At 63.7% G+C, this 21676-nt stretch overlaps 1 protein-coding gene across 5 annotated transcripts in view; it reads left to right on the top strand.

Annotated features, from left to right (window-relative positions):
• The window catches only part of BCR (BCR activator of RhoGEF and GTPase), a 91916-nt gene that overhangs the window by 59146 nt on the left and 11094 nt on the right, over positions 1-21676 (top strand). For 4 of the 5 annotated variants that reach the window (XM_057744913.1, XM_057744912.1, XM_057744911.1 and 1 more), the window contains 12 exons: positions 1666-1726; positions 2913-2965; positions 4611-4751; positions 7542-7663; positions 8685-8853; positions 10007-10126; positions 10674-10749; positions 12028-12132; positions 12776-12850; positions 14010-14117; positions 14241-14338; positions 16002-16136. In XM_057744913.1, the coding sequence (XP_057600896.1) occupies positions 1666-1726; positions 2913-2965; positions 4611-4751; positions 7542-7663; positions 8685-8853; positions 10007-10126; positions 10674-10749; positions 12028-12132; positions 12776-12850; positions 14010-14117; positions 14241-14338; positions 16002-16136 (1263 nt within the window). The remainder of the gene's footprint in view (positions 1-1665; positions 1727-2912; positions 2966-4610; positions 4752-7541; positions 7664-8684; positions 8854-10006; positions 10127-10673; positions 10750-12027; positions 12133-12775; positions 12851-14009; positions 14118-14240; positions 14339-16001; positions 16137-21676) is intronic. The other variant, XM_057744910.1, reaches the window with a different exon arrangement.

Genomic DNA, 21676 nt, shown 5'->3' with positions numbered 1-21676 from the left:
CAGGCTACGGTTAAACAGGGCCAAGTGTACGTCCACCCGCACAGGTATCTATGAGGAGGGAGGAGGGGATGGTGGGACACCACCCAGGGAGGTCACGTGGCCCCACCAGTCACGCACAGCAGGGAGTCTCAGCCACGACCCGGGCACAGGCAGCAGGACGGCGTGTGGGCCACCAGAAGCCGGGCTTCCGGGAAACGCGTACCATCGGGCGGTGTCCACTTTGGTTCTCCATCCATGTTTCAAAAAAGACCCAGGGAGATGAGAGCCACACAGACAGTGAAATGAACCAGAAGGGCACAGAAGCAGCAGGTGTGGGGGGTTGCGTTCTGGAGGGTCAGAGCTCGGCCATGGGGACTGGATGTCCGTCTCCAAGGACAGGTGGGCGTGGAGCCGTGGTCCTTCACGTCTCCTAGGACTGGCCTGAGAAGTGGGTGTGCGGAGTTGCTGGAGCTGGGTTCCGTGAGCTCGAGCTCCCCAGACGAGACATAGGTAACGGGAATTATGTGAAAAGGGCTTCTGGAGTCTAGTCAGTTTGGAAAATGTGGGGTTAAGCCAAACTTGAAAGTTTCCTTAAGGCAGGCCTCCCAGAGCTCGGAGATGCTCAAGGTGCCACGTGCATCGAGCCTCCAGGGGCGCTTGGCACATGGGCTGCTGCCCGGGCTCATGTGAGCAGCACCTGATTTTTGCAGATTTGAGCTCTCACACCCCCTCACACACACCCCTCGCCCTCTGGGAGCTGCTGAGGCAGACGGATGGAGGATTCACTGAGGGAGCTAAACTCTCAGGAGAGGCACCAAGGTGCATTGTGAGTTTGGCTCCCGGGAGCTTAAAACACCATGTGTTTTCTAGTCCCAAGAGGTGTCCGGCACCCCGAGACGCTGGGAAGGCCGTCTCCAGGCCCCTTCCCGTCCCTGTGCTGTGTTTTTTTGTTTGCTCAGAAGTCTTGTCCTGGGATTAACCACAGCTTCTTTCCAGAGACTATTTCAGGCACACAGAGACCTCTTATCCACGTTTCTCTTGGTACCTTGGACCGAATCAGCGGTGCCTTTGACGCGGTTGTGTTGAAAAATGACCCACCCACTAAAAAGCTCTGCTTACTTCCTGAGCAAGGATGTTTGCAAAGTCAGGGGAGGGGAGGCTGGGATGGCGGCAGAGCGTGTGCTGCTACCCGCCCTGGCCACCGCAAAGCTGAGTGTCCTTCCCACCCGCCAGCCCCTGCACGCTGTTGCACTGCTCCAGGAAAGTGGTGCCGCGCGCCCAGAAGGGGCGCTGCCCGTCGCCTTGGTTTGCAGGATCCTCTGTGTCAGAGGCTCTCAACCAGCGCTGATGTTGCCCCCTGGAGACACGTAGCAGTGCCGGGGGGCGTTTCAGAGCGTCCCGGCAGGAGGAGGGGGTGCTGTGCAACATTGCCGGGTGCCCAGGACGGCCCCTCGCAGTAGAGACTTTCCGATGCTAATGTCAGCAGTGGCATCCGGGAGCGCCGTGTGCTCCGCTGGCCCCATCCTTCAGGCTGTGGCCCAGGCACACCCCTGAGCTTTGCTGAATGCGGGCTCCTCGTGGGCAAGCGGAGGGTGAGGTTTCTGCTGAAGGTTCCTGACTGTGAGCGCGCTGCCGCATCAAAGCTGCTTTATTCGTCCTGTGGAAAACGTGCTTTACTCTTTGCAGAACCTGAGAGCCAGAAGCAGCAAGGATGCCAAGGACCAGACGACCAAGAACTCTTTGGAAAGTGAGTTCTCCGTGCCGAGGCTCCTGCGTGCCCCTGTGGGGGTGGCCACTGCGAGCAGACAGGGCGCCCCGCCGGGGCACCCATGGGCCCCTCTGGGTTTCCCGTAGTGGGGGGCGATGGGGAGGGAGTAGCCCTGGGTGTGGTGGGTGCAGAGGGATGTGGTCCGGACCCGTTGCCACAAGCGGGGGGTGGGCATGGGGGGCGAAACCAGGAAGAGGAGGGAGTTATCGGACGCCTACAAAGCAGGCACTTGCTGGGCTCTTACGATGTCATTGTGTTGTCCCAACGGCTCTGCAGGAGGATTTCATCGTCCGTTCTTTCAGGTGATAAAACAGGTTTAGCATGGAAGGAACCGTGTAGAACGCGGGTCCTGAGTGGCTGGGCGGGGGTCAGGGCCAAGTGGTCCGGCTCCAGCCAGCGTTCGCCTGCCTCCCTCTGGGCAGAGCGGGCTCGGGAACGACTAGGTACCTCTCGCTCCTGGCTGTTAGGGTCTCAGGAGGGGTTACGCTTACAGAGAACAGCAGATGCGGGCCCGGGCCAGAGCGTCACCACCCTCCGAGCCGGTTCCCCTGTTTCTGTAAAATGAGGATAACAGTCGACGCCCTCCTGCACTAGTCATGGAGGTCACGGGCAGAGATGCACCTGACGTGTCTGAACACATTAAGCGCCTGTGCCCGTGATGGGCTGTGCCCCCCATGGAGAAGCTGGGATGGCCCTGGCCGGCTGGGGCTCCGTGCTGCTGGCATCCGGGGGCCCCAAAACGCCCATAAAACCAAGAGCCGCCTCTCAGCGTCAGGCTTGGGTCCCCATGGAGGGCAGCGTGCTGGTCCGCGCCCCCGGGGACCCTCGCCGGCCCAGCCTCCGCAGGGTGCCGGCCGGCTCCCTGACCCCAGGCCGGAGGGCTGTCAGCACCGAGGCCTTTGAGAGCTTGGTGCTGAGTCAGCCGCAGGCTCGGGTTTGATCCGCCCTGGACCTGGCACTGATGTCACAGACTGAAAGCTCACAGCCGTGTGCCCAACCTTCCCATGCCTCGCGTTAACCTTGTCACGGAGCAGAGGGGAGGTGGGGTCCCAGGGGCTGTGGAGGTTACGGCTGCCCCCGCCCCCGCCCTTGCAGCGAGGGTGGGCAGGCGGGGGGCCCCCTTTCTCCACGCGCAGCATCTCTCACCCTGCGTGTCTCTCCGCAGCCCTGCTCTACAAGCCTGTGGACCGGGTGACAAGGAGCACGCTGGTCCTGCACGTGAGTCCCTTGGGCCCGGGGCCCCCTCGCCCTGGGGTTCTTGGCTTCTGCTGCCCGGGAGCTGGTGCGGATGTCTGTCGGTTTTGCCCACCTGCCCTCTTTTGTGCCGCACACCTGTACGGAGGATGCAGGAGTGACGCGCCTCTGCCATCCCTGGGCTCCTGGGGGTGGGAGGGCGGGATGCAGCGTGCTCTCCAGGTGTTCCGGGGGCCTCACCAGAGCTAGTCCAGGTAGGGAGCATCCCGTCCCACGTGGGCAGGGGCTTGCGGGCGGAGCAGCTTCCCCGGGGGGCAGGGGCAGGGCACCGGTGGCAGGTGCATCCCAGGCTGCGTTTGGACCACATCCTCCAGCTGGGAGAGGGTGTGCAGGGAGGCCCGCCTGGCAGGGCTGCTCGTGAAGGCAGTGGGGAGTCACTTACACATTGTTAAGTGGTCGTTTTCATACGGAGAAACAAAAGCAGTTAAAAAAAAAAAAAAAGCCGCAATCCTACTGCCTTGTGATCCTATTTGTATGTATTTAGAGCGAGTCTCACATGCACGTTTTTTTTAAATGCACAACCCAGTCGCGAAGTGCCCGTTTCCTTTCCGGCTTCCTCCCCACAAAGGAGCCGCCGCCGCAAGGATCTTTATGCGGACACACGTGGCATCTTTTTTAATCACTCAGACGATGTCGTGCTGTGCAGACCATTCCACACGTGGCTTTTTACCCCTTCATGTTATATTGTGACAGTTGTCCCACTCTGGCCCAGACAGCTCTGCCGTGTTCTTTTTCAAGCTGCGTGGTTTTCCATCCGTTGCACGTTTCATAATTTCTTACCGTCTTCCAACTAAGAGCTCCTGGGCGGAGGGAGGTGAGCTGAGATTTGCGGGTTGGGAGGCTCTGGTGGCTGGCCCGTTGGAGTCCTAGAGACCCTTTATTTGGTCCCCTCGCCATGATGAGCCCAGGCCTGGCAGGGGGACGCTGGAGCCGCCCGGAGCCTGGGGACCGGCCTGAGACCCCCCGCACCAGAGCTTAACCCTAACCCCTGAGCTTATTTCATCTCCCCAGGTTCTTGTTGCTGTAGGATTTGGGAACTAAGAGGGTTTGTTTGTCTGAAGCAGGAAGCCGTTGAGTCTGAGCACAAATTATTTGCATTCCCAGTGGAGAAGGATTCTCAGGCTCTGATCTGAAAGGGGAAGAGCCGGGAAGGTCGGGGGCTTTCTCCTGACCTCGCAGGGACCAGTGGACCAGGATGGGTTCTGAGCCAGGGGACATGTGACAGTGTCCAGAGGCATTTCTGCTTGTCACAACCACACAGGAGAGGGTGCCACTGGCATCTAGTGGGCAGAGGCCAGGGATGGTGCCAGCATCCTACCGGACACGGGACAGCCCCCACCCCAGAGAGTTATCCAGCCCTGCATGTCGCCGGTGCCCGGGTAGAGAAACCTGCCCCAGACCGGTAGCGTGGAGCCCCTTTCGGCATCACGCAAACAGCACAGGCTTGTGGGGCGCCGTTTGAGACCTGCTCCAGGCACGGGGCTCCCACGAGTGCTGCCGTGTGGCCCAGGCCTTCGTGAGAGGCGGCCCGGGGTCACCCCCAGCGTGTCTGCAGCTCACACGGCGGAGGGGCCAGGGCTACTCTGACTCCGCCCTTCGCCTGATGCAGGACTTGCTGAAACACACCCCCTCCAGTCACCCCGACCACCCGCTGCTGCAGGACGCCCTCCGCATCTCGCAGAACTTCCTGTCCAGCATCAATGAGGAGATCACACCCCGCCGGCAGTCCATGACTGTGAAGAAGGGAGAGGTGAGCGTGGCGGCCAAACAGACGGGGGCCCTTGACCCCGGCAGGGTAGTCCCAGGCCGATGTGCAGGGTGCGGGCCTCGCCTGGGGGGTTATGTCCCGGGCAGCCCGCACCCTTGCCAGGTCGGGGTCCCCAGCTGAGGAGACGGGTGAGAGGAAGGAGGGCGTTGGTGTGCCTGGGGACCACTCGGTTCCTCCCCAGTGTTCTTTCCTTAATATGACGTTAGCAGTGGGTTTAGGGGCTTTAAAGGAGAAGAAAGGGAGGGGGTGTGGTTCGTGTCTGAGAAAGGCTGGAGAAAAGGGGGCTGACGTCTTCGGCAGGAGCGCTCTCCTTCCCTTCCTCCCTCGCCCCCCGACAGTCCCTCCCGGTCTCCATCCCCATGAATGTCGTGGATGAGAGGGTGCAGACCCGAGGGGCTGAGGCGCCGCCCCTGCCCCTCCCCGGGAGGGACCCCGCTGGTGCCAGGCAGCTTGCAGTGAGATGTGTGGCCAGTCGGGGGCAGCGTCCAGCGTGGGCATCTTTGCTTGGTAGCAGCACCGGGGCAGGGTAGTGGGCCTGTGGCCTCTGGGGTCTCGTGCAGGCACAGGACCGCTTGGCCCAGCAGCACGCAGGCTGGCAGTGGACCTGACTGGGGCTGCCGCCGGGAGCCACTTCCTCCTCTTGCCGGGCACTCGGGCCGGCGGGCAGGCTGCTCTCGGCCCTGTGCCTCCACACCTGTGCGGGACGTGGCACCCGAGCGCTGGGCCTCCCTCGTCGGCAGTTCACGCGGGCTTGCTGGACGCGGGATGTGCTTCCTCCAAGGCTCCCGTCCCCGTCGGGTCGCTGTTCCTTTGTGAGCACGCCACCCTCCTGGGAAGCGTCTCCCGCCGCAGTGAGGGTCCCCGGGGAGAAGCGCCTTCTTGATCTTCCCATCACTGGAAGCATCTGCCTTCGGGAATTGAGGAAAATCAGATGTCACCTGGCATGTGGCAGCCAGGCCGTTGTGTCCACATCTGCATCACAGGCCTCCTTCCCCGCGGACCCAGGGCCGGCTCCCGGGGCGCCTGAGTGGACGTGTGTGGACGTCGGGGGCCCTCTGCCGGTGGTGGCCGGAAGCTCAGCCCCTTTGTGTGGAGAAAGGACCGCAGGCCCTTCCTCGTGGAAGGTCTCTTGGTCCCGCCTCCTGTGCTGCAAAACCGTCTGCCACGTCCCTGCCGAGGGGGCATCCGTCGAGGACTGCAGTGTCCCAGGACCTGCCCCCCTGGCATGGATCCCGCCGTCAGGCTGCCCAGGTCCCCGGGGGCACGTGCTTCCGTGCGTCCCCTGGGCGTGGGGGAGGGGCGTGCCGTGCCCACAGCAGGTGGGGGCGGAGGGAGGGCAGGGATGATGAGTCACGGCCTGGGCACGCTGGCAGCCCTCCTGCCCTCCCGCTTACGGTGTGGTCAGCCCTGGCAGCTCCCGGGTAAATCATCCGCTCTCTGTGTCCAGTCCTGGCCAGTGGCCGTGAGCCGAGCTGCCCGTGACGTGAAGTAGGAGTGTTGGGGGGCCCGGCCCAGGCCGCCCTTGCTTCTGGGGGGCTCTTGCAGAGAGCGTGGGGGGAGTTCAGGGAGGCAAGGCTCCCTGAGAAAAATCTCAGGCTGCGGGTGGCCGTGCTGCCAGGTGCCCAGACCTGCGGTGGGGGGGGGTGGGGGGAGTGTGGGGAGACGCTGCGGGCCTGTGCCCCCTGTGTGTGCGTGCCTGGCCCTCCGGACCCTTCCCCGGCCATCACAGAGAGAGGTGGGGAGTTGGCCTTTCTGGGGGCCTTCCCTGAGGCCAGGCGGGCGGGGTCCCCGAGGAGCACCAGGTCTCTCCTCCTGGTCACAGGCCCCTGAGGGTCCCCGCTTGCTCCCTGTGCTGCCTGGGGCTCCCCGAGGCTCAGGCTTCTCATCTGCGAAGTGGGCCCGGGGACCCGCCCACCGTGGGGGGGGGTCACACCCGACGACAGGCCCGGGGCGTGCGTAGGGCAGCCTCTCCTCCTGCCCCCGTGTCCTCGGTGCAGCGCAGCCCCGGCCCGGGTGGGTGGCAGGCGCTGTGTGGCACGTCTTCCTCCACGTGCCCTGGAGCCTTGCAAGCCGTGATACTGGCCCCTGTCTTTCAGCTGAAGTCCCCGGGGCAGAGAGGCGCAGGGCTCGCCGGGGGCTGCTGCTCTAGTGCCCCTGCTCCTTCGAGGCCACCCTGGGATCGGGGCGGGCATCGGAGGTGTAACCCCTCTGTGGGCCCCTGTCTGTCAGTGGGCTCTGACCTCAGGAGGGCTAGAACGTGGGGTCTCAGCTTGGGACCCCCGCCCGGCCTCCTGCTGCCCTCAGATCCAGGCCAGGCCCTTCGTGGGAGCTCCCCAGCTTGGAGTTCTCCTGGCCCGTCTCCTCCCCTCTCACCAGGCCTCCCCATCCATGTTGAGCGCCAAGCCCTTCTCCCCCGAGCCGTGACGGTCCCCGTGTGAGCATGTCCCCTCTCCACGTGGCCCGCCTCCTGCCTGGGTCTCCAGGCCTGTCCTAGGGAGGCACGGGCCGCCCTGCTCCGAGGGGCTCTGCTGTTGCCTTGGCTGCAACGTGCGCTCTGGCCTCCGGGCCAGTGGCCGTGACTGTGCGCTCCTCAGGCCGCGTGCCCCAGGGAACTTTGGTGAACGGAGAGCCGGGCGTGCGGCGTGTGTGTTTGCGGGTGGATGAGGTGGGGGGAGCACCGGGAAGGGGTGTGAGGGCTGGAGGTGGGGGGCGCGGAGGCCCCAGCTGCCCCTGCCCTGACCAGCCCCGCCGGCCCCCCGCCCCCGCCCCCAGCACCGGCAGCTGCTGAAGGACAGCTTCATGGTGGAGCTGGTGGAGGGCGCCCGCAAGCTGCGGCACGTCTTCCTCTTCACCGACCTGCTCCTGTGCACCAAGCTCAAGAAGCAGAGCGGGGGGTGAGTGACCACACAGCCCCCGGCCAAGGCGGGGGTCCCGGGGGGGCCCGGGGTGGTTTCTGTAGGAGGAGACCGGGTGTTCTTTCTGGTGAGCCTCGAGAGGTCGTGACCTGTGGCCACACTGCTCCTGTGACGCTGCATTCTGTTTCCAGCTGGACGTGAGGCCAGGCCCAAGGTCCGAGGTTGTCACCAGGCATCTGGGGACATTCTGGGTCCGGGTGGGTGACCGGGCGGTTGACTCTAACAGGGAAAGGGGAGCCTGACTCTGACTCCAGGTGCTGTTGGGGGGCGGTCATGTAGTGACTCAGACAGGTCGGGGGCTGCAGGGTCTGGTGCAGGTGGGAGCTGGACGCTGGCCACCCCGCCCCTGCCCTCGGCTGGCATCACTCGATGATCCCCGCATGCTGTCTCCCCGAGATCGTGGAGGCGTCTCAGTTATCCTCGGCGTTGGCCTGCAGACCCCACCCAACCCCCGAGCAGTCAGACCGCCCGGGTTGGGGGGGCTGGAATGGAGGAAAGGTCACATTGGGAAGGACCAGAACTGGGCTCTTCACCCCATTCTGCCATCGCCACGCTGAGTGGATTGAATCACAAGAGAGCCTCGGTTTCCCATCGGTCGGGGGGGGGGGGGGGGGTTGCACCCGGTAGCTTTGCAGCCCCTCAGAGTCTACAGCCCTGGGGGCGTCTGCAGTCCTGTCCTGACTGTCGTCGGTGGCCGAGATGGTCTCCCGCGTCAGGGAGCCTGTGAGCCGCCACCGTCGGCACAGAGGAGGGTGGATGAGGGCTCGTCAGGCCCCTGGAGCCGGGGCCGCACGTGCACAGGGCCCCTCCCCGGGGGCCACTGAGGCTGGGTCGCCTGTGGGTGCCTGTGGCCTTGTCCCAGCCTGTCTCAGGGACCCCGAGCAGGGTTTGAAGGTCAGGTAAACTTGGTGGCCATGAGCTTAGGGTTCCTCAGACGCGAAAGCAGTGACGTAAACAAAGGAAGGTGGTCAGCCTGTTAACCTGCCCCTCCCCCCACCAGCAAAACCCAGCAGTACGACTGCAAGTGGTACATCCCGCTCACGGATCTCAGCTTCCAGACGGTAGACGAGTCGGAGGCCGCGCCCACCATCCCCCTGGTGCTGGACGAGGAGCTGGACGCCATGAAGATCAAGATCTCCCAGATCAAGAGTGACATCCAGAGAGAGAAGGTGGGGGGGGCGTGGGGCGCGGGGCGGGGCAGGCCGGGCTCTGCCGCTCGCGCGGGCGGCATGCCCTCATGTTGGCCAGCGGGCGCGTCCTGTTGGGCACCTGACCCCACGGCTGGTCTCTGGGACCTGCTGGGGCCCCCGTGAACCCTTGGAGTGCCCGACCCCCCATCAGGCATGGAGCCGTCCAGGATGGGGTGGGGGGGTGCCCCTGTGTCCCTCTTACAACTTCCCAGATCAGGAGCGAGTGCAGGTGGGGGAAGCACGGCCCCTGCAGGGGGTCTGGTCTGCACCCGGCAGGCCCCTGGTTGCTTCCGGAGAGGAACAGGGTTCTGTGGGAACAGTGAGGACAGAGCCCTCACCTGTAGGGTCAGCCAGGCCAGGGCAGGTGCCACGCGATGGCAGAAGGCAGGGTGGGTCCCCAGAAGGCTGATGTCCTGGGACACCCAGCTGAGGGGGTGCAGCCGGATGGGGTCCTCCTCAGCCCTCGCCCCGCCCCGCCGCTGCAGCACAAGCCCCGCAGGATGGGGGAAAGCACAGCAGCGCCGGCGCCGGCGTGAACTCTGGGTGGTTGATTCGTCCCCACGGGCCCCGTGGGCCCCGTGACAGTGTCCCGAGGCAGAGGGGAGACAGGGCTGTGTCCGCGGGGCCGTCAAGCCCTCTGCCACCACTCACGCATCCGAGCCACGGCCTCTACCTAGTGGCAGGCGGCACAGCCTCCCCCCGGGACGGAGAGCTTCAGGCGGGAGGCACACAGCAGGGAGGGTTTTCCCAACCAGGTCCTGGGGGCGCGTGTCACCCTCCATCAGGACCTTCGCAATCACTCCCGGGAGGCCTGATGTTGACACGTGGCAGATCCGGGTGCAGGGAGGGGCCCTGGGGGTCCCGACAGGCCCCTTCATGTTGTCCAGGTTCGGAGAAAGCGGAAGAAGGGAGGTTTGTGAGAGGAAGCACGTCCTCCCTCGAGAAGGATGGACGGAGCACGCCTGGCAGCCCGTGTCAGGCGCGGGCGCTGCGGCCGAGGCCCTGTCCACGCGGGGCCGCCGGGCGGGCTCCCGTCCTCTACGGACTGGGCGTCGGGGGCGGGGGCGCTGGCTGAGCGGGAGCGGGCCGCTCTGGGCCAGGGCCGGAGACGCGACGCATCCTCTCCCCGCAGAGAGCGAACAAGGGCAGCAAGGCCGTCGAGCGGCTGCGGAAGAAGCTCTCGGAGCAGGAGTCGCTGCTGCTGCTCATGTCGCCCAGCATGGCCTTCCGCGTGCACAGCCGCCACGGCAAGGTGGGCCCCTCGTGGCTGGGAGGTGGTGGCGTCTCCAGGGGGTCTCCGTGGGGCAGGGGCCTCGCGGGTGCGTGCGGACCCGGCCCTCCGTGCGGGGATGCTGTCCGGCACCTCGTGGGCCCGAGAGGCAGCTTCCCTGCCGCGTGGCTCCTGCTGCCTCCATCGCCGGGGCCTTTCCTCGGCGGGCATCCCACACCCGGCAGGGAGCAGCCGGGAAGGGCAGCCGGGGGGCTCTGCGGGCGCCCTGCCTCTGCGTCACGGCCCCGCTTGTGGGCGTCCGCGCTCTCCTCTGCAGGTCCCACCTGGTGGCCCTGCGCAGTGGCACACCACACCCTGACCCAGGTGCAGCGGAGGGTGCAGGGAGGGACACGCCGTGCCGTGAGCACACCTGCCCCAGCTCTGGCCGCCTGCAGGGCGGGGGTGGCACGGCTGTGCGGGGACACTGCAGGGTCCGCGTGGTGACCAGGACGGAGCCCTGGATCCGCCGGGCGCCCGCTCAGCCGGGGCGGAGATAACTGGGCTGTGCCCTCCCTGCCCCCGCCCCCAGAGCTACACGTTCTTGATCTCATCCGACTACGAGCGGGCGGAGTGGAGGGAGCACATCCGGGAGCAGCAGAAGAAGTGTGAGTGGCCGGTGCGCCCCGCGTGGGCTCGGGAGCGTCAGGGCCGGACGGCTGCCTCCTGTGGCTCAAAGCTTGTTTTCCCCGTGGGGCAGTGGAGCTCTTTTCCAAGCGAGATGTGCCTTGGAGCTCTAATACAGGAAACGATTGGGGAAGGGCTGCCCTGATAGGAACCCCTGCCGTCTGTGCCCCCCCTCCCACCCACCTGCCTCCTGGACCTCCCTACCCTGCTCCCTGCCTGCCCCCCCGGGGTCCCCCTGCACCCCCGCTGCCTTTCCGAGGCTGACATGCACGTGGCCCGCCTGCCCTGCCTGCCCCCAGGCCTGCCGCACAGCCCAGCAGAAGCTGATGCCGTAAGGCCCTTGGCCGGGCCACCTGGGCAGCCACACGGTGCTGGCCCTGCCGCCCGCCCTTGACCACTGTCAGGACGGCGCCCGCTCCCATCCCGGCGGCCGCTTCTCCAGGCGCTTGCCTCCCTTAGCAGTCTCTTCCTTCTGCGCAGCTCAGAGCTGCCCCGTCCTGCCTGGCCGCCTTCAGGGCGGGCCGGCAGACCCTGACGTCCTGGGGCCGCAGCTGCCTGGTTCCCTCCCCCGGCCCCGGTTTGGGATTCCTGAGCCATCTTCGCTGGAAGGGCCCCGCGTGTGCCCTCTGTGCCCCGTCCCTCTTGCAGGGGGAGCCAGGCTGAGTACCACATCCCAGGGGGGCTGGGGGCTCCTCACGCCTCTGCCCTGAGCTCCTCTTCCCCCAGGGGCATCACTCGTGCCTGTGCTGAGCCCCCAGTGCCACTGCCTCTGGGGACCAGGCGCTTCCGGTGACTCTGAAGGCCGGTGCCCGGGGCCCCGCCAGTGCTCCTGTCCCAGGTGTCCTGTTGTAACCAGGGGCCCAGACCGTTTACAGTGTCTGTTCTCTGCTCAGAAATAAGCCCCTTTCCCCACCTGGTGGAGAGATGGGGGCGGAGGGGAGAGAGCCCCCCAGGAAGGTGCCCCGGGGCACCCCTGCACAGCGGCCTCGAAGCTGTGCCAGGGCGGCGGGCGACCCCTGTGCTTGTGGGCCTTGTGCGAAGGTCCCTCCCGCCCTCTGGGCCCAGCCTGGGCCCCCCAGGGCCACGCCTCGCCTGGCCCTTCCCGGCTCCTCCCTGGGAGCGGGTGGCCCCTGCGGGCCTCCTCACCGGGTGTGCTGAGGACCCAGCGGGGGGATGCCCCTGGGGTCCTGGAGGGTCCAAGTGCTGGAGAGACGCGCCGGAGAGACTCACCGGTTGGTGTGCCTGTGCCCCCGTCTCAGGTTTCAAGAGCTTCTCCCTGACGTCCGTGGAGCTGCAGATGCTGACCAACTCGTGCGTCAAGCTGCAGACCGTCCACAGCATCCCGCTGACCATCAACAAAGAAGGTGGGCCGTCCCCTCGGGCTGCGTCCCTTTCTGCTGTTAGCGCTGTCCTGGGACCAGGGACCTCCATGCCAAGGGTTGCGCGTGCTCCTGAGGGCCTGTCGGCCTCTCCTGGGCATGGACGGGACGCTCCCAGGCGGCGGTGGCCGCCGGGCGGCTGAGAAGACCCATGACCCGGTCCCAAGTCGCGAGCCGCTCCCAAGACCCTCTGTGCTCTGGCCGCGCTCCCCGTCCTCCCACCTGCCCTCGGCCTGGTGCCGCCCACCCCCACCTGTGGTCGTGCTGCATCTTGCGTTCACTGTTACACGGCACTTGTGCACACGCCGTCACACACAGGGATGTGCTTTGCACACTCACGCACTCACACCCCATCCACGTGGCGTGCTCCCCAACCTCTCTCCTGTCCTGAGAACCTGTCAGTCTCTTCTCCGTCCCTGGTTTGCCCGTGTTGTGAACCCAGCTAGATCCAAAGGTCCCCGAGACAGAGGCCGTGATGGGTGTGTTTCTGCTCGTGACATCGCCTGGTTCCCTGCTAAGCAAGTGACAGCCATGCAGTGCCCCCGTGAGGGTCACCTTGAAGCAGAGCCTGTCACCTGCCTGCCTCTCCCAGGGGGACGCACGCTCACCTCTCTGGTCTCTCGCACAGACGATGAGTCTCCGGGGCTGTACGGGTTCCTGAATGTCATTGTCCACTCCGCCACCGGCTTTAAGCAGAGTTCAAGTAAGCGGCTGGTTTGGGGAGGAAGGCGGCCGGGCCCTGAGCCGGAGGGTGCAGGGACCAGGGAAGCAGCGGACCGCCGGGAGGCGCGGTGCTGGCTGACGCCCACGGTGTGTGGGGTTGCTTTCCCGGGGTGCACCCTGCCCTTGGCCGCACCGGGCTCAGACCCTGCAAGCTGGGGAGCTGCCCCCTGCAGGCGGGTCGTGCGATTGCAGGGACTGGGGTTTGCTACAGACAGAAAAGGCAGCCTAGGTTCCCAGGAAGCCAGGAGGCCGAGGGCCGGCACCCTGACCCTGGTCAGCAGAGGAGATTCTACCTCTCTGATGAGCCGGAGGGATGCCCTTTTAATCCTTCCCCTCCAGGGGCGCCTCTCCCGGCCACTCGAGCTGTCGGAGCAGTGAGAGCTGGTCGCATTTCAGCCCAGGTGCCGCACACGCTCACCTGTCAGCCTGACCCCGAGCTCTCAGGGGCCCTCGGAGGGGGACACAGGGCAGGCACCATCCTGCTGACCTTCCCACTGTTGCTACGAAACCAAACAAGAAATCCCTGCCAAGCCACAGGATAGAAGATATTTACAAGCTCTGTATATATGGTCAGAGCCTTGTATCCAGAATACATGGAGAACTCTTACAACTCAATGCTTGAGACAGCCCAGTCTTTAAAAAATGAGCAAAAGATTTGGGTAGACAGAAGAAGCAAATTTATAGATTTGTGGTTGAATGGGGAAAATGGGCATAAGAGATCTTTTAGGGGTGATGGAAATGTTCTAAAATTGAATAGTGGTGATGATTGCGTAACTCTGTAAACGTACCAGAAAGTGTTGAATTGGACACTTAAAATGAGCAAACTTTATGGTATATAATTCATACCTCAGTAAAACTGTTCTTTAAAACAAGAACAGAACACAATTTCTATTGAATACATTGTCTCAGTAACTAGATTTGAATAAGTGTGAATTCAAATACATGTTCGTTTTGCCCTGTACCAACTTTATTCGTACACTGACGGACGCCGCGCCCCCTCCATGCCCCTGCGCCCACTTTTCTCCGAGCACTGAGCTGCTGTCAGTGAGCGGGGGGTACGGGGAGCGAATGTTCCCAGCACACTCTTGTCAGGGGAGGTAATCGTACCAGCCACGGATCAGGTGTCTCGTTTCACAAAGAAAACCGAGGACTTCCCTGGCGGTCCAGTGGTGAGGACTCCACGCTTCCACTGGAGGGGGCACGGGTTCCATCCCTTGTCCGGGAACCAAGATCCCGCATCCCACGTGGTGCGGCCAAAAAAGCAAAACAAAAACAAAACCCAGATTGTTTTTTATGATTTAGGAAACAATGCCTGCTTTTATAAAAAAGAAAAACGTGGGTGATACCCTGTCCCTGTCGCTCTCCTGAAGGTCTGTACTGCACCCTGGAGGTGGATTCCTTTGGCTACTTTGTGAATAAAGCCAAGACGCGCGTCTACAGGGACACGGCTGAGCCCAACTGGAACGAGGTGAGGCCCCACTCCCGGGCGAGCGGGAGGAACACCTTCCAGGGCGAGTGTGGCCCCCCTCCCCCCAGGGCTTCCCCGCAGGTAACCGTGCCAGTGTTCCTGGAATCTCCTGGGGGAGCAGAGCGCCAAGAGATTTTATCTCCGTGTTCCAGAGAATTCTCCCCCGTGGGCCCCCCCCCCCCATTACAAAGAAACTTGTTTTCCTGACGAAGTGTCTGGAAAAAGAACTTAGAAGGGCTTCTTGTTATTAAGGCCTTTGTTTTTGCTCAGTGTTTCCTTGGGAGGTTTCCATGGCGTTTTCCCTCGGAAACTGGAACGCGCGTTTGGCTCTGTGACCCTCTCGGCGTCCGGAAGCCGGGGCTCTGCTCGTGGGGGCCTCGCTGGGCTGCAGGGAACCCCGGTCTCTTTTCTCAGCAGCACTCCTGTGGTCATTAGCTGGGCCGCCCCCGCCTCCGTAGGACGGAGGCACGGAGAGCCGACCGACTGCCTGGTCCTTATAGCTCTGGGTGCCTGTGCGGAAAGGGCTGGTGGCTGCTGTGACAAGGGGGTCACAGCCAAGTGGATCCATTGAAGCAGGCTTTGCAGAGAGTGGGGGGGCCACGACCCAGCAGAGGCAACGAGGGCGGGGTTCTGGATGCCGTGCAGAGGGTTCCGGTGTGAACCAGCCCTGGGGGCCCGAGGGACCGAGCAAGGGGCTGGGGAGCCTCAGAGCAGCAGGCCACCCGGCCGCCACCCTGGCTGTGCGTGTGGGTTCTCCAGGGCCGCACACGTTCCCGGCACATACACCCTCCCCATTCAGGCTCAGAAATATCTGTGCCCCCGCCATTTCCCCAGTGAGAACCCGTGCCTGCAGAAGCGCTGGTGAGAAAGGCAGCATGTATTGAAGGTGTCACGGGGTGATGGAGGAGCAGGTGGTACCGCACACCCCACAGCAGACCCCTCGAAAGCCTGCGGGGGAATTCTTTCTTCCCAGGTTCCTCTCTCCTAGGTCGCCTCCCTGGGTCGGTGTTTCTTTTCCTTTCAGATCGACTTTGTTTGTAGAGCAGCTTTAGGTCCACAGCAAAACTGAGTAGAAAGGACAGTGATTTCACAAGGAAAAAAATAATCCAAGAGCAGGAATCCAAGACACATGATAAAGATTGGTGTTATTAAAAATGTAAAAAAAAAGAAAAAGGACAGAGAGTCCCCGTAACTCCCCTCCCCCACCCCCATCGCGGTCCCCCGCCGATGCACACAGCCTCCCCCACTGTTGATGCTCCAGAGCGGGCCACTTGTCGTAATCGGTGCCCCTCTGTGGGATCACACCGCAAAGCCCAGAGTGTCTGCGTCTGTAACCAGCACCCGGAGCCTCTGCTACAGGTGGTGCGGGGACCGCCCTGTGAGATGCTGGCTTAAGGAGGTGGGATTAGGTTTGAGAGGTGCTGAGAGCGTCCAGAAGCATCCAGACTGGACCGCAGTGTGATGCTCACCGGGGAGTCGCTTCCGAGGGTCTGCATCGAGGGACGAAAGTGAGGAGAGTCTCGATGGGGGGCCTCCCGGGGAAGGTCGGCGTCTGTCTGTGCAGGAGCCGAGGTTCAGAGGCCCCCCCGGCCGGCAGTGCTGACCTCCACTCGCTGGGTCCTGCCCGTGAACGCGGGGCTTTCCTTCTCTCTCGGGGCCCCAGGAGTTTGAGATCGAGCTGGAAGGCTCGCAGACCTTGAGGATACTGTGCTACGAGAAGTGTTACAACAAAACCAAGATGACCAAGGAGGACGGCGGCGAGAGCGCCGACAGGATCATGGGGAAGGGCCAGGTGCAGGTGAGCCGCTGCCCTCTGCTCCCCGTGGGGTCCGGTCTTCCCCCCCCCACCACGTGGTCTCCCCCCAGCCCCCGCTCCGGGTGCTCGGTGTCCTTTCCCCGTGGGGGTGAGGCAGGCCCGGCTCTGACCCATCTGCCGTGGGAGACCTGGGCTGGCACCTTCCCGGGTCCTTTCCTGACCCTCTGTCTGTCTGACTCTCATGCCCCATCTTGTCCCCAAAGCAATTTCAGTTCCACCTGTTTTTCCAGTGGGGCCGCAGTGCCTCCGTGGCCTCCCGACGGCCCTGAGGCAGGCCGCCGGGGTGGTGCCCTGGGCTGCACGTGGCAGTCGGGAGCCACCTCTTCTTGGAAAAGCACGAGAGTCTGAGTCTACCCGCCTGACGTCTTCTCTCTGGCTTCTAGACCCAGATTCCAGGGGGTGTAGCTGCACCCCTCCTGGGGCACAGGTCCTCCCTGGAGTTGTCATAGGAGCCCCGGGTGGGCCAGGAGTAAGTGTCTGCACCGGACCAGGGAGGTGTCCCCAGGTCCAAGCCATCCGGGCCCTCCGTCCTTCTGAGGACGGGCAGGCAGGAGCTGCACCACCTGCCTTGTGTTTCTTTTTTTTCTCTCCCCCCCCGCCCCATTTATTTGTTTGTTTGTTTTGGTGTGGGATGTCAGTTCCCCGACCAGGGATGGAACCCGCGCCCCCTGCAGTGGAAGCGCGGAGTCTTAGCCACTGGGCCGCCAGGAAGCCCCTGCCTTGCGCGTCTTGCCGCCTCCCCTGCACGGTTCTTTTCCCCGTGGAGAAAGCCCCGGTACCCTCTTTCCTTATGGGGCATCTTACCAGACCCAGCTACGCGGCATCCTCCCTGCCTCTGCCCTGGAGGTGGGCCCTGACTGCTCCCCGCTCCCCATGGTGCCCCAGGACCCCCGGGTGAGGCCTCCTGGGGAGAGTGGTCAGACATTCCAGGGGACTGTGGGGGGACAGGGCTCTCCAGGAAGCCCCGCCTTGTCCCTTCCCTGGGACAGGAAGTGAAGCTCCTCGCAGCAGGAAGGACGGGAGAGGGTGACTCATCCCTGCGTAGTCCGTCATCTCTGCTGGCGAGTCTGGGAGTCCCCGCTCTGGCTGGCCGGCTTCCCGGGAGCTGCGCGCTGCTGGCTTCCCCACCTTGGAAGCTCATTGGGGAACTTGATGGCTTAGGGTCTCCAGGGACCCCCGTACCGCGAGAGAAGGTCTGAAAGCAACACTGCCCCTCCAGTCGCCCTGTTCTGCTGCTCTCACCCCCCCGCCAGCTGGCACCACAGGGCAGGACAGAAACACAGGGAGAGGCAGCCAGTGCTACCAGGGGTTGGGCTCTCCTAAGGTGGGGGCCACCCGGGGTGGGAGGGGACGCCAGCCCAGGGCGGTGCTCTGGTGAGCCCCCTGCGCTTGGGGTGCACGTCAGGGAGCAGGGCGGCAGCCTTGCCCGGCACAGGGATGAGGGCAGGCCTCATGGCCCCTCTCAGGTGGGGCTGGTTCACCAGGGCCGGCTCCCGCCTGTGGCTTCCATCTTGGGTGAGAAGGGGATGATCCCTTCTTGCTCCCTATCAGCCTGGTGTTCCGTCCGGCCAGTTGTGGGGTCTTGGTGTAGAGCCAGGCTTCCGGGTGGGAGAAGCAGAAAGGCAGGTGAGAGTTTGTTATGCATCCCACTTCTGGGGTCCCAACCAGGAACCCGTGGCCAGCCACGTCGCTCCCTCCACCAGGGCCACCCCGCATGAGCTTGGCAGGTGGGCCGCTGCATGGGCGGCTCACATGGGATATTTACTGCCTCATGGTTCATGCATTGACTCCCCGCGGTGATCTCGAGACCCAGCCCCATGTTTCCAAGTAGACCTTGTCCACCCTCGTGGCTTTGTGTGGACTCCCGTGGATTCCAACCTCACTGCGCACACGGGCTTCTCTCTAGTTGTGGTGCACGGGCTCCAGAGCGCGTGGGCTCTGTGGTTGAGGCACGCGGGCTCTTTAGTTGTGGCACGCGGGCTTAGTTGCCCCACGGCATGTGGAATCTTAGTTCCCCGACCAGGGATCGAACCCGTGTCCCCTGCATTGGGAGGCGGATTCTCAGCCACTGGACCACCAGGGAAGTCCCCTGGGCCGTTCGGCTCTTGATGGACGCCGGGGCGGTCCCCAGACGGTGCTATTCCACGCCTTTGAGCGCCGCCGTGTTTGGGCACCTGTCTCGTGCTGGCGGTCGCTCTGGTCCTTAGTCGTCACCTCTGCCCCTTGAGGATGGCTGGCTCCCTTTGTCTGCACCCGCCCCCAGCCCCGGCCTCCCTCACCCACAGGCGTCTTGCAGAGCCCATGGCGCGCTGACAGGCTGGTGCCCGGCTCCTTTTCTCAGCTCCGGGTCCTCCCACCTTTCACTCCAATCACCTGCATCCTTCACGGCTGGGGTCCCAGGTGTGGCGGGCTTTGAGCTGGGGCCTCTGAGCACTGCCGCTGGGTCACGGGGGTCTCAGAGAGGAGTCGAGAAAAGAACTGACGCTTGTCTTCCTCTCTGACTACGTCAAGCCCTCCTTGGAAACCCTTTGCCGTGATGCATCTGGGTGTAAACAAAGCGTTTTCTTGTGCTCACAACCTATATTCTCGGACAGTCGGGGGTGCCAGGTGAGTGCCTGCCCCATCCGGAGAAGACACGTGCGCGGTGAGGTTGAGGGGTCGGTAGGGCGCATCTCCCTGAGTCCCTGCTGCTGCTCCTGTCTGTCCTCTGCCTGTGCTTCCCCACCCGTCCGTGGCGCTCTGAGACCCTCAGACCGTCCTCCTTCCAGTAGGACCCAGATGTGAGGTTGAGGGGGGTGGGGGTGGACCCTGTCAAAAAATGCATTCACGGCCTTGTTAAAGCAGCACAGCAGACTTCGTTCCGGGGAGCTGTGGAACTAGGAGAGAGTGGGGGCTCAGTCCTGAAGCGACAAGAAATGTACCACCCGGGGGACGGGGGGCAGCTGGAAGATGACCGGGAACTCCAGTAATGGCAGTAGTGAAGGGCCAAGGGACGTCCGGCCAAGCCGACCCAGTGGGATCCTTGCTGAAGACAGGCCCGGGTGACCAGACGTCACCGGGGGACGTGGGGAGGGCGCGCCTGGTCCGGTGTCGAGGATGGGGGCTTTTTGCTAAACTGACGTGGCAGGATTCTCGCTAAAATTGACCTCTTGAGGACACGCCGCAGGGACAAGACCCACAGGCTACCTCGCGGCAGTGAAGCAAGTCACGTGAATTTTCTGATTTCCCAGTGCGCGTAAAGGTTATTTTGGCGCTGTGCTGACGTCTAAGTGTGCACTGGCATTGTCCCTGAAAAAGCAATGTAAGTATCTTCATTAAAAAATACTTGCTTGCTGACACACGCCAAGGAGCATCTGACAGCACAGGGTTGCCGCACACCTTCAATTTGTAAAAACATAGTATCTGCGGAGCACAGGAAAGTGAGGGGTGCTTGTAGTTGGAAAACAGCTCCGAGGAGCACGCAGAGGTAGGTCACGGAGAGACTCTGTCAGGCCGCCGGGCCCCACTGCACCTCCCGGGACCTGGGGTGCGTCGTGGCTTTGTCTCCCCAGCCTCCTCTCCTCACCTGTAAACGGGCGGGGAGGGATCACGGAGGCGTGGGGGGGGGCCTTCAGCGTCCGCTGGTGCTGTTACGATTGTTATCTGTCATCACTGTTGTTAGTGGAAATGGCTGGCTGCGGCTCCACCCCCTCTCCTGTGCTTCCGTGGGGACACAGGTGGGAAAGCTGAGCCCTGAGAGGGCATCCTCCTGGCAGGGGGTTGGGGGAACCCCAGAGGGCGGTTTGTGACTCAGGCTGTAGGCGGTGGTGGCGGTGGCGGGGAGGGTGTTGTTTACAAATCGGGATGCTCGGGAGGAAGAGGGAAGGAAGTCGGGGGAGGGTGGTCGTGCCAGAGACACCCTGGGACCCCAGCCAGGCCTCTTTCTCCCTCCCCCTCCCCAAGAACGCTTTTTCTGTGTGGGGTGCACCACAGGGAGGGCGTCCATGACTCCCAGGGCCCAGCCTTCTTGAGTTGGGGCTTTTCCCAGTAGCTCCAGGTGCCTTCCAAGCTGGGCCACGTGCAAGGGGTGTGCGGCCCTGCATGTCCTGCTGTGGGGTGGGGTGGGGGGGGCATGTCCCTGCATACCTCCCCACCCCCGCTGCCCCCCTGCCCCACGGACACACCGTCGCTCGGAAGCTGCGTGGAGAGCCCTTCCTGAGGGGGGGACGCGCAGCTCCCCAGGGTGTCTGAGGGGGCCCAGGGAGAAGGCAGAGCCGGCCAGGGATCAGCAGGCCCCAAGGGGCCAGGGATGGCAGTCGGACACATCTGTCCGGGCCGGAGGCGTCGGAGTCCTCTGGGCAGCTAGGTCCTAGTCCCCAGGGTAGGGTTCTGGATTCGTCTGTCTTTACTCCCCCACGTGGTGTCGGTGAGGCGTGGACTCAGGAACCGCTGGCCTGGCTCTCAGGTTTCAGGCCCTGCTCTTCAGGTGACTGTCCTGGGTGAGTTGCCAGGTCCTGTTTCCCTCCCCGAGAGACGGAGGCCCCCTGAGAGAAGGCTGGGGGAGCTCCCCGTCCAGAACCCGGAGTGGGTGAGCTGGTTAGCTCAGAGCACCAGCCAGGGACCAGAAGGGAGGAAGAACAGGGTGTCCCACGGGGGACGTGGCCCCGGGGTCGTTGCGGGCAGGTGTAGAGGGGCCCGTGACGTCCTCTCTGACCCAGGTCTGCCCCTCAGCGAGCTGTCCGTCCTCAGACCCCAGGGGACCGCTGTGCCACCCTAGCGACCGACAGCCTCTGTGTGTCAGGCCCCGGGGAGCCCGAGAACAAGAAGACATCTGCCCCCAGCTTCAGGGTCCAGCGCTCGGGGAGGAGGATGCTGCAGACAGGCCTCGAGCCGGAGCAGGCCCTGCCCGGGGTGGCCAGCAGCCTGGTGGTGCAGTTATGTGGGGGGAGGGAGGAGTCAGCACAGAGATGCCTTCGTGGAGGGTCCCCGAGTCTGGGGCTTCAGGGGCCAGTTTCTTGGGTGGAGATGACCACATCCTAGGCTCCAAGACCAGCCAGGTGCAGGGGGGTGTACGGGGCGCACGTGGCCTGAGGAGTTGCTGGGGTAGGACAGGGGCCCGAATGCCCCCACACGTGCTCGGCGGCGGCCAGGGAGCATCCCCAGGGTCGGCAAAGCCCAGGGAACGTGGAGCCTCACAGCTGTTGTGGATTTCTTCCTTAAGTTCTCCTTCTCTCGCCTCGGTGTGCAGCGTCCTGTTTCTCCTGCTCAGAGGGTAACGTTATATCCCGTCCTAGAATTTTGTCTTCTCCTGTTTCCCCTGCTCTTGTGTGTGTCTCGCTGGGCTCACAGTTCAGATTCCATTGGGAGCATCAGAGGTGTTTTTTTTTTTTTAATGTTTTATGTCGTAGGTGAGCCTCACAGGGGAGACGGGGGCCTCGGGGGTCTGGTTTGACCCTCGCTGTATTAGAGATTGCCGTCTGGGGCCAGACGTGGCTTCCCAGACCTCTCCTCCAGCCAGGGAAGCTTGCCTCATGCGAGGGAGT

The sequence above is a fragment of the Hippopotamus amphibius genome, chromosome 8, assembly GCF_030028045.1.
Source record: "Hippopotamus amphibius kiboko isolate mHipAmp2 chromosome 8, mHipAmp2.hap2, whole genome shotgun sequence".
Taxonomy (NCBI): domain Eukaryota; kingdom Metazoa; phylum Chordata; class Mammalia; order Artiodactyla; family Hippopotamidae; genus Hippopotamus; species Hippopotamus amphibius.
The sequence above is the reverse complement of the archived record's forward strand: the minus strand, read 5'-3'. Positions and strand labels throughout refer to the sequence as shown.